We start from the raw sequence: 11,776 nt of genomic DNA on the forward strand, positions 1-11,776 counted from the left end.
TATGTGCTCGAGCAACATGCGGAAGAGTGCTCGATGGTGCCAGATTGGTGAGTGAGACACTGGAGGTAAATGTGCTAGGCTTTCCTCCTTAGCTCCTCTCTCCCTCTGATGGGTTGTTATCAATGCGACAGGATTGGGTGGCGGCAGAGTACCACCAGTAGCTGCTTCTTGTTGCTGTTGTGATAATTTTTGTGCTTAGGCGTTAATTAGCATGTCTAGATGTTCTTGCGTTAAGGTGACGGTGGCGAGTTGTACAGCTTCTTCCATCTCTGATCTTCAAATTCAGGTGAAACTTCCCATAGACAGCGTCAAATTTGATCCTATCTAAAAACTGCAAAGATGACACATTGGGCACGGTGGCTTAATCGTTGACTGGTAGAAGACTTTACTCCACGGAAAAGTTTCCTTTCAATCCCGCACATATGGAGACTAGCCAACAAAACGTCAGTGCTTATAAACTAGGGGAAGCCCCTGGCAAAGGCCCTCCAACGCTCAAATCATTACAAGTCCAGACGGACGAATGAAGAACAGTAGAGAACGTGCGCGAGAGAGTAAGTTGCAGATGTTCAGAGAACGTACCTTGCCAATGGAGGGGACTCCCCATTTATATACTACTCTCATAACCTCCACAATCATGAGGTGGTAAAGTGTGTCAGAGGTTGTTAAGTAAAGAAGAGTATACAACCTAAGCAATGTGCAATAATTGCCTGTGGAATCTTCCATTTACCCACATGTATATCTCTTTTATTATTTATAGCTTATGTTGTTGCTAAGGTTGTTGAAGGAATATGGTGTTATAAGTGGTTTGCTGATGAGAGACATGATGATCCTTGAAAAAAGTTCTAGAAGAATATTTTGTGGCATATAGTTGTTATTCTGACAGATTGTTAGGATTCTCTGCTCATATTATCGACTGAGTATATCCCGACCGGCCCATAAAGCTGGCCGTTTTTATGCATGTCCTTGCATTAAGCTGCTTTGTTATATATTCAAGGTCTCGTTAGAAAACCGTTTAGGAAATAATATAATGCCCCCAATGTACTGGAAGTCCATCTGGGAAGTAATATGAAAATAAGTACCGCAAGCTCGGTCGACCTTTTGTCCGGCTAGTGTATAATAGGCCACCTAGAGAAATGAAGCTATGTTCTGAGAGATTTGGTCGATTTTCTAAGCCGAGGTGCCTTAGGCCTCGTCGGCCTTTTGTCCGGTCGGGCGCATGGTATAGAGTCATATAAACTCGTCCTTTCTTATTATTGAATGGATACACAGACATATCATCGTGTGTAAACCTTTAGGACTGACTGGTAATCAGGTCGACCGAGCATGGGCAGAGAGGCTTGTTCGGAGTAAGGAGTTCAACCTTTCCCTTGATCATACCTATGGTTGATCGATTGTGAGGTAGATCGGTCATTCTGACCGGCCTGTAAAGATAGTCATCCTTAAATTTGATCGGCCATTGAACAACTAGACACTGTCTTTTTAGTTAGTAAAGCACTAAACCCTTTATGTTCGACCGGCTTAAAGACCGGTCGACCTTTTTCTGCACAGCTCGGAATCCGACCAGGCCGGTCCAACGAGCCTTACCGCTAGGCAAACAATCAGAGCCAAGTGGGGAGTTGCTCTTCTCCATTAACTTTGACCGCCACATCATCTTGATTTTGACTGTCATATCATCTTCTGGATCTGCTCGTTATATTCCATATCAAGTTCAGTAGGGGAAGTTTAAGACAACATATTCAAGACCATTTATAACATTCCTGATAAGTAAAATAGTCGATACACTGATTAAGGATAATTTATAATCCAGCAAACAAGAAGCACCAGAATCCTGGCAGAATTCACGAATCCATGCATGGGTTTTGCGTTATAGGCAGAGCTCCATCGTATGTGCACCTCAGAACGTCTGGGAGTCTCTTCACCACTTGAGGCCCTCTTGGCACTTTCCCAGATTTTGGTCTGATGTCCTTCATTCCCATTACATTGCCAACATGCAGAAAAGATAACACAACATTAAGGTTTAGAGTAGAATCAGACATGATAATGTTATGCTTGAATAAAAAATGATACTTCAGACTTCTTTAAGGGAAGCTCTTTAGAAATTGTGTTTCATAGAAGTATAAGGTGAAGTGGAACTGGAGTATCATGTTACAAAGAATAATATTTCTCAGAATTTTAGATTTGCATAGGATCGAAGGAACTGAATAGGGTTGGTTAGTCGTAGAATTCAACTGTCAACCTGGTCGAATATGGATGTAGGAATAGCAAGAGTTGCCACAGCATTCGGAGCGTCTACTATTCCTGATATCCTTCCTTCGCAAGGACAGCATGAGAGTAGCAAATAGACCTGCATTGTGTATATACATTAGTTCATAGTCACTGCAATACCAATGAGTTGGGATAAGTGTGATAAAATCTTTCAGACCTGTTCTTTGGAGTACCCGAATCTCGAAAGGTAGTCGATGGCGTTAAGGACAGCATGCTTGTAGGCTACAGTTGCATCAAGGAAGTGCTGCCTCCCTGCCTCATCCACACTGATTCCTTCAAAGACTAACCATTCTGAAAATCTTGGTTCTACTGGCCCTATCTCAAAGATTGGGTTTACATGGAGAGGTGTTGGACCCATTGGTGTAAGGTATTCTCTCATTCCACCCCTTATGATCTCACACCTGTTTTTCAAGTAGATGATTATTGAGCATGATGCAAATTAGGAATTGATTTACTTTTATATTTTGAGTTTTTGAGATGTAGTTGATTGTTTGTCTAGAGAAAACTAATGTCATATTCCTAAAAATAATAATCATTATAAATCTAGACACATTAGGATGGATATAAACAAACATGGAACTGAGATTTTGAGAAGTTACTTGAGTTCTAGGAATCCACTCATTTCTATTGCTCCACAGAATGAGACTTCACCATCTCCTTGGGAAAAATGCATATCGCCAGTACTAAGATTTGCTCCTTCCACAAACACTGGAAGATATACTTTTGAACCTCTACTTAAATTTTTGATGTCACAATTTCCGCCGTTTTCCCTTCCAGGAATCGTCCTTGCAGCCTCATTTGCAATCTTCCCCCATTCAGGGGTTCCTTCTTTTATCTACAATATCGACAAATCAAATTTACATAAGAGAAACTGAGTTTCTTTAACACACATCAAGTTTCACTTGAAATGCAGAGAAAACATTCTTTTCTACTGCATATGTTTAAACTGATAGCTAGGCCTCTGGATAATCAGACTAAACCATACAGGTTACTTGCTATACCTTATCAATTGTTGAGAGTTTTTCATACATACAGTTTCAAGGAATCTCGCCGATTCCTCATGTTTCTAGACATGCCGGCATGAGGCAACTTCTACATGGACAGTACCATAGCAGCACTGGGCTGCACCATGTAATTTCTCAAGCTGTGCCATGCTTCTAGTTCTCAAAGTCTAAAATGGACAAGGATGTGGTGCTTATACTTAACAGATTCTTTGTAGCATTTTACCTTTCCAAGGAGGCAATTCTTTGCTGTCGGTAAGTTCGCGAGCGGTCTTTGGTGCACAACATCACATAATTTCAGCAATCTGACGTCAGTTTCTGCCAGTTTCTTTTCCCTTTCATTCCATATCTGTAGAAGTTCTACGGAAGGTGCTGTTCCAACTATCCCCGGGTGAGTCAGACCAGGGAATCTAACACCTACAAGCCGAATTAACCTCATTAAGAGGATCGAAATGTCGAAAAGTCTGAAGAGTTACACACCATGGCACCTGGTATGTTAGGAGAGTATGCATATATTCCTTCAAAGTACCAAATGGCTTTAGTAGCACAAGGAAAGTGATCTGTTAAAAACCCTCCACCATTCTCTCTATCGAATGTGGCAGTATAACCCCATTCATCACCAGGAAGGGGACCCAAGTTGCATATCTCAACCACTAGAAGGTCACCCGGCTTCGCAGGCACCCCTTTTGCATCGAGAACTCTCAGAGGGCCACTGAGATAATGAGTCTGTGAAAGGTATAAGTATCAATGTCAACTATATAAACTACCAAGTATGATACTGATCAGATCCAATTCGTTCAGTAATGAATTAAGGCACACATGCAACTCACAATTGTTGTATCGATGGTCTTTATGTCTTCGGCAGAGTAGTTATCACCAATCCGACCTCCAGTCCAGTCGACCATCTCGACACGGAAGAGCTCCCCCTCGATGACATCAGCGACGGGAGGTATGTCGGGGTGCCAGCGGTTGTGCAGGGGAAGTTTTTGGTCCCAAGGCCTCTTCTTCACATCTATGGGCACTACAATTCTTGGAGTTAGAGGAGCCATGGCTGGAAATGGATTCTCCAAGCTTTACAATGTGGTTGATGATAGAACAAGGTGTGGATTTTTCAGTTGTCTCTTTTAAGGGCCAGCTTAACTTTTGTTCTGTTTCATTTGTCAGATGATGACAAGAATGTCCAACTATTTGTGGTGGTGGATATATATATATATATATAAAATGATTCCATTTCTTGATTTTTCCTCCTCAGTTTTAATCATTTCCGGTCTGTTCAGCTATGAAATTAATAAAATTATGTGTTAAATGAAAAAAATTGCTAATTTTGTGATTCAGTGGTTGAAAGAAAATGTTCATGCAAATGCAATGCTTACAAAGTAATTCATTATAATTAGTATGAAAATTAAGAGAGCACTACATTTTATTAGAATCTTTTTGTATTTATTATTAAAACTGATCCTCATATAAAGGTCGGATGAGTTATCGTTGATGTTGACGGAAAAGTGGCTATGACATCCTTATCATATGTGCCCCCGAGAACGGACCCCTACGTGACATTGACGGACGACGGTAACTAAGCAGGTGACACTTGAGTTTTGCGTGCATTTAGATAAGTACACGGAACGTTAGAGGCCATAAATCAAGGAAAAAGTCCCCGGAGTAGGCCTTTCGACGCTCAAGTCAGGTACTTTTTTCCCTAAAAAAAAGGTGCACGAAGGAAAAAAAAAGAACAGTAGAGGACGAAAGCAGAAGTGCGCGTATCTATTCAAGGGAGAGGATCTCCTTTTTTATATGACCGTGCGTACCTCTGGAGCCTTACCAATGTCAGAGAATGTCAGGTGTCAGCCCTTGTAGGGTGATGGAGGGCACATGACACCATTCTATGGGACTGAAGAAGATTTCACTCGCAGATGATAGCCGACCCTTGGAATATTCCCTGACATATAGCAGTTATTCTCTGACATGCAGTTAGGATTCCCTAACCTTATTGTCGCCTAGCACTTCCTGTCCCGGCCAGGTATGATTAGGGGCAACTCGAGATGATCTATTAGGCATGACTCCTAGCTTGAGTCTTGAGGGGCAGGGAGAGCTGCGGTGAGATCGCTCAAGAGCTAACCGTGAGTTGACCTACTAAGAGAACCAGACCTGGATATAACCGAGCTGTGAAAACTCGACCAATCGGAGCAGGTCAAGCATCACCCCGATTGTACACCCTGATTCAGATCTGGGATCCTGATCTGTAAGAACCCTATCGGGTATCATGCGGCTGATGACACTAGGTGGTCCTACCTCTTCTTTTCCTAACTGCTGACTGTCACGTCCTCCTAACTATCGACTGTCACGTCCCCTTGACTTCTGACTGCCACGTCTCCTTGACTTCCATTGGTCGGGCCCTACCATTATGCACCGTATCACAAGCCTCCCCCCAAGTCTAGTCGAAGGAGGCTTAGGTCTGACTGACTAGAATCAAATCCTGATTTCATTTATTTCACCATTATAACCTTAAATGTTGCTCCTTTTCCCAGATCCTCGATCGTATAACCTGTTTAACTACCCAATCAACCTAGGAAAAAGGGTCATTTTAACTTTTGCATAAGTTACTTTCCCCTTCTCCTCTTGTTTAAAAGGAGGTCAATCACCATCCATATAGTCGTACTTTTCTTCTGGTGATGTCCCTTACCTATGGATGTGAATTCTGAGTCGAATGAACTGTAGTGTGTCCGTCAACAATTGGATCAGATGACTCAACTACTTACCCAAAGGGGTACGACCTTAGCCAAGATGACGTAGGATAAAGATCTTTAATCTTCTCTTCGTCGAGAAATTGAGGAACTTTGGTTAGCCGCTAAATCTCGGGCCCGGGCTAAAGCAGCGTTGAAACAGAAAGCTTATTCAAACTTGGAGAGCCAAGCCCAATTTTTGATCTATTTGAAAGAGAAACACGCCTCTTCCATAGTCCTTCTTCAAGAAGAAAACCGGCTTAAAGACGAGACCCTTGCTCAGCAACATCGCATTATTCAGTCCATCAAGGCAGAGCTGATTCAGGCGTGAGCTTATTTAGAGCAGGCAGGTCAAGCGGAACACTTTTGCCCGAGGTGCCGACCGGCTACTGATACTAGAAGAGAACGCTAATGTAAAATTGAGATTTTGAGGGGTGTCCCCTATACTTTATCAAATAAATACAAATCTAGTTGAGTTTTGGTCTTTGTTCATGCTTCTTTTTTCTTTTCCTCCCTGGCACTTTCTTACTTTATGCAGACCATGAAGGGGTGTTAGTGAAGGCTCTGCTTGCTGATCACCCGTCTGGGAACAAGAGTGTAGAAAGCTGACTCACGAGTTATTAGGTGCAGGAGTATGTTTGCTTATAACTCGTGCTAGGGCGAGAGTCTGAAATCCCGACCGAGAAGTCGTTGGTCGTGAGAGCAAGCTCACTTATAACTCACGCTAGGGCGAGAGTCTAGAGACGTGAGAGCATGCTCACTTATAAATCGCGCTGGGGTGAGAGTCTGGAATCTCGACCAAGAGGTCGTTGGTCGTGAGAGCAGGCTCACTTATAACTCTCACTGGGAGGAGAGTCTGGAGGCGTGAGAGAATGCTCACTTATAAGTCACGCAGGGCGAGAGTCTGGAATCCTGACCGAGAGGTCGTTGGTCATGAGAGTAGGTTCACTTATAACTCGCGCTGGGGTGAAAGTCTGGAGGTGCGAGAGCATGTCACTTATAACTCACGCTGGGGCGAGAGTGGAATCCCGATCGAGAGGTCGTTGGTCGTAAGAGCATGCTCACTTATAACTCGTGCTGGGGCGAGAATTTGAAATCCCGACCGAGAGGTCGTTGGTCGTGAGAGTATGCTCACTTATAACTTGCGCTGGGGTGAGAATCTGGAGGCATGAGAGCATACTCACTTATAACTCACACTGGGGCAAGAGTTTGGAATCCCGATCAAGAGGTCGTTGGTTATGAGAGCATGCTCACTTATAACTCACGCTGGGCGAGAGTCTGGAGGCGTGAGAGCATGCTCAGTTATAACTCTCGCCCCGCGAGAGTTTGAAATCCCGATTGAGAGGTCATTGGTCATGAGAGCAAGCTCAGTTATAACTCGCACTGGGGTGAGAGTCTGGAATCCCGACTGAGAGGTCTTTGATCGTGAAAGCAGACTCACTTATAACTCACTCGGGGCTAGAGTCTGGAGGCGTGAGAGCATGCTCACTTATAACTCACGCGGGGCGAGAGTCTAGAATCCCGACCAAGAGGTTGTTGGTCATGAGAGTATGCTCACTTATAACTCACACTGGGGCGAGAGTCTAGAGGCGTGAGAGCATGCTTACTTATAACTCGCGTGGGTCGAGAGTCTGGAATCCCGACTGAGAGGTCGTTGGTCGTGAGACCAGACTCACTTATAAGTCGCGTCGGGGCGAGAGTCTGGAATCCCGACCGAGTGGTCGTTGGTCGTGAGAGCAGGTTTACTTATAACTCATGTTGGGGTGAGAGTCTGGAGGTGTGAGAGCATACTCATTTATAACTTGCGTTGGGGCGAGAATCTGGAATCCTGACCGAGAGGTCGTTAGTCATGAGAGCAGGATCACTTATAACTCGCGTTGGGGTGAGAGTCTGAAGGCGTGAAAGCATGCTCACTTATAACTCGCGCTAGGGCGAGAGTCTGGAATCCTGACCGAGAGGTCGTTGGCTATGGAGCAGGCTCACTTATAACTAGCACTGGGGCAAGAGTTTGGAGGTGTGAGAGCATGCTCACTTATAACTCGCGCGGGGCGAGAGTCTGAAATCCCGACCGAGAGGTCGTTGGTCATGAGAGTAGGCTCACTTATAACTCGCACTGGAGCGAGAGTCCAGAGGTGTGAGAGCATGCTCACTTATAACTCGCACTGGGGCGAGAGTCTGGAATCTCGACCAGGAATTGGTTTGGAAGGATGATCGGTAATTGGTCTGGAAGCCTAATCGGGAATTGGTCTGTTAGCCTGATCGGGAATTGATCTGGAAGCTTGTGTTAGGATGTATACTAAAAGCCTAGCTTTTGGTATAAACATTTATCTAGAAATAAGAATCACATTGGTCAAATGTCTACATTTATGATAAATGTAGTTATTCAATTAATTTATATTGTAGATAACATGGTGTGTGATGTCACACACAGAAGATCATGTTATCAGTACCTTATAAATTATAAATAGTAGCTCACGACCAAGATGGAAAGGAACAAACCATTGGAAGGTCGTAGTGTAATTAGGTATTAGTTTATCTTAACTATATAATTACACTAATACACTTAGAGTATATTGAGTAGGACCATTAGAGGTCGTTTCTTTTATACTGACTTTATAAAGGAACAAAGACCTCAGTTATTATGGAAGTGTGTGCTCTTAATCTTAATATAATTACAAGCACATATATTTGATATTTATTTCTTTAATTTATCAATGGGTGAGATTTAGTTCGATAAATCAATAAGCCCGATAAGTTGGGAACTGATATCACTTATAGTGTGTGTTGTTGATTATAGAAGGAAACTGTGTCCTAGTAATCTAGGTTGAGAATGTCCCCAAGAGGAGCTCATAAGGATTGTCATGTTAAACCCTGCAAGTGGACTTAGTCCGACATGACGATAAGGTTGAGTGGTACTACTCTTGGACTAAGATATTAATTAAATGAGTTGTCAGTAACTCACTTAATTAGTGGACATTTGACATCTTAAACACAGGGAGATTAACACACTCATATAAGAAGGAGCCCAAAATGTAATTTGGAATTGGTGCGGTAGTTCAATAATAGTTCTTTAGTGGAATGAATTATTATTGATGAAATTAAGTTGTGTGTTCGGGGCGAACACGGGAAGTTTAATTTCATCGGGAGACCAAAACCAATTCCTCCTCTCGGTCCCTATCGTAGCCTCTTGTATATAGAGATTTATACCCACCACATACTCACCTTCTTACCCATCCAATGGGGCCGGCCAAGCTAGCTTGGAACCCAAGCTAGGGCCGGCCAAGACCAAGTGGATGAGCCAAGTTGGTGGCCGGCCAAAGCTTGGGTCCCAAGCTTAGGTGGTCGGCCACTAGAATATTAAAAAGAATTTTTATTAAAATTATTTCTTATGTGGATATCATGGTTTTAAAAGAGAGTTTAAAAAATTAAAAATTTCCTTTTATAGCTTTCTACAAAAGATTAAGAGAAGCGATTAATCTCTTTCCTTATTTGTAGATTAAAAGGATGATTTTAATTTTTGGTAAAAACTTTCCTTATTTGTAAATCATCTACATGTTTAAAAGAGAGTTTAAAATTTGAAATCTTTCCTTATTTGTTGATTAAAAGGTGGATTTTAAATTTTAAGAAAACTTTCCTTTTTAACCATGTTCATGTTTTAAAAGAGAGTTTAAAAATTAAATATTCTCTTTTATAAGTTTCTACAAGAGATTAAGAAAAGATTTGATATCTTTCCTTATTTGTAGATTAAAAGAGATTTTAATTTTTAGAGATAACTTTCTTTTTATCCACATGTTTAAAAGAAAGATTTTAATTTATAAAATTTCCTTTTTACTAACCATGAAGGGATTAAAATTATTAGAGAAATTTTTATAAATTTCTGGAGACAAATTAGGAAGTTTTAATTAATTAAAACTCTCCTTGTTTATAGCTTGTGGTGGCCAGCCATATAAATTGAGAAAAGAAAATTGATTTTTAATTAATTAAATTTTCCTTTTCATGGCAAAAGAATTAAGGAAGTTTTTATTAAAATTTCCTTATTTGCTAAGACCAAGGATTATAAAAGAGGGGGTAGAGGTGCCTTCAAGGGTGAACGACTCTATTCTATTTTTCCTCTCTTTTCTCTTTGGGTGTGGCCGGCCTCTCCTTTTCCTCTCCTCTCCTTTGTGTGGCCAAAACCTTCTCTTGGTGGAGATAGCTTTGGTGGCCGGATCTAAGAAGGAGAAGAAGGAGAGAAAAGAAGCCTCTTTTCTAGCATCCCTTGGAGCTTGGTTGGTGGAAAAAGTTCTTCATCCTTTGGAAGTTTTTGCTTGGCCAAAACTTGAAGGAAGGAAGAAGAAGGTGCCTTGGTGGTTCTCATCTCGGAAGATCATTGCCCACACAATGTCCGAGGTTAGAAGAGGAATACGGTAGAAGACCTAGATGTTTTTACTTACAAAGGAAAAGGTATACTAGTATTTAATTTCCGCATCATACTAGTTTTATTTAATTTCTTTGTAATAATACCAAATACAAGAGACATGCGATTCTAGTATTTCAAATTAGTTTTCGATGTTGTGTTCTTTTATTTTTCTTTTCCTTGTGATTTGATTTTTCCTTTTGGTTGACCTAAAGTTATTTAAGGAAATTAAATATTAGCTTTCCTTAAAAGACTTTGTCTAGGCGGTGGTGGTTATTCTCATATCCAAGAAGGTCATGTGCCTCGCCATGCAGTTCTGGAAGCCAATTTTGAAAATTAATATTTAATGGAATTAATAACCTAGGTGATTTGGATCGAACGTGTTAAGTTCCGCAGGAGATCCAAGTCTAAACCTAAAAGAACAAATAAATTAAACTTAGGATCAAACGTGTTAAGTTCCGCAGGCGATCCGAGTTTAATTTAAAAGAACACATGGTAGTTAGGAAAAGGTTCAGACCTTTGTACAAAATTTTTGTACAGTGGAACCATTAGGTTTTCTGAGTAGCAACCAACAATTGGTATCAGAACTAGGGTTTTGCCTCTGTGTATTTGGTATTAGTTTAATTATGCACATGTCATACATATTTTAGGCAAGATAATAGTAGGATGTGTTGTGGATGCAGGATCCAACTATTATGGCTTATAGATATTGTGTGTGTGATTGGACCCTTGGACATGTCAAGGGCATTTTATTGTGTGTGCATGATTGTATTATAAAATACAGCAGGAGCTGTATTTAGTTTTATTAGGATTTTATTTTTTGATCTAGTTACATGTACGTTCCTTTTATGGAATATAGGATCGATGGATATAAATTTTATTTTATGTTCGATCTAGTTTACATGTACATTCCTTCGAGGAATATAGGATCAAAAAATGTAAAATTCTATTTATGTCGCGGATTGAATCTTGCAAGGCGTGGAACCTTTTGAGGACCAGAGGCACAGCGGAACAAGGAGCAAGATGGATGCGACAACTAGACTCGGTGGCGGTGGCCAAAGATGGCAGCAGCTAGGGTTGGTGACACACGGAGGACAGCAATAGATAAAAGCCATAATAGTTGAAAATTAGTTTTTCTATTTATTGCTTTTTATGTTGTGCTGTGTGTGCTTGTTAGTATGCATGTTAAGTAGGCTAGCATAGTCAAAATTTCTCACTTTAAATAACTAAGTGGGAGAGAGATTTATTTTTAAAATAAATTCCACGGTCTCCATTACTGGTTTATAAGTGATGCAACAAGCTTGCGCATTGACTCTGAGTGTCTTCCTCCATATCGAATGAGCTTGTTTGCGGATCACTATATTAAACTTCCATTTTAGATGACTATAGGAAGT

At 41.2% G+C, this 11,776-nt stretch overlaps 1 protein-coding gene across 1 annotated transcript; it reads right to left on the bottom strand.

The window, feature by feature from the left end:
- Window positions 1–1,721: 1,721 nt before the first annotated feature.
- Window positions 1,722–4,370, bottom strand: LOC122027924 (formamidase-like). The gene is made up of 7 exons (XM_042586943.1): window positions 4,097–4,370; window positions 3,755–3,992; window positions 3,493–3,683; window positions 2,865–3,100; window positions 2,423–2,666; window positions 2,237–2,344; window positions 1,722–1,964 (listed from the first exon to the last, which is right to left on the bottom strand). The coding sequence occupies exons 1-7, from the start codon at window positions 4,313–4,315 to the stop codon at window positions 1,839–1,841; spliced, it is 1,362 nt and encodes a 453-aa protein (XP_042442877.1). The 5' UTR covers window positions 4,316–4,370; the 3' UTR covers window positions 1,722–1,838.
- Window positions 4,371–11,776: the final 7,406 nt, after the last annotated feature.

Source organism: Zingiber officinale, chromosome 1A (assembly GCF_018446385.1).
Source record: "Zingiber officinale cultivar Zhangliang chromosome 1A, Zo_v1.1, whole genome shotgun sequence".
Lineage (NCBI taxonomy): Eukaryota > Viridiplantae > Streptophyta > Magnoliopsida > Zingiberales > Zingiberaceae > Zingiber > Zingiber officinale.

Bases quoted from the DNA above. Each gene is read 5' to 3' on its own strand.
- LOC122027924 (XM_042586943.1), bottom strand. From the start codon at position 4,315: ATGGCTCCTCTAACTCCAAGAATTGTAGTGCCCATAGATGTGAAGAAG. The intron at 3,684-3,754 runs GTGCCATGGTGT...TTCGGCTTGTAG, and splicing joins ATACTCTCCTAACATACCAG to GTGTTAGATTCCCTGGTCTG. The intron at 1,965-2,236 runs GTTGACAGTTGA...ATGGGAATGAAG, and splicing joins CTACATCCATATTCGACCAG to GACATCAGACCAAAATCTGG.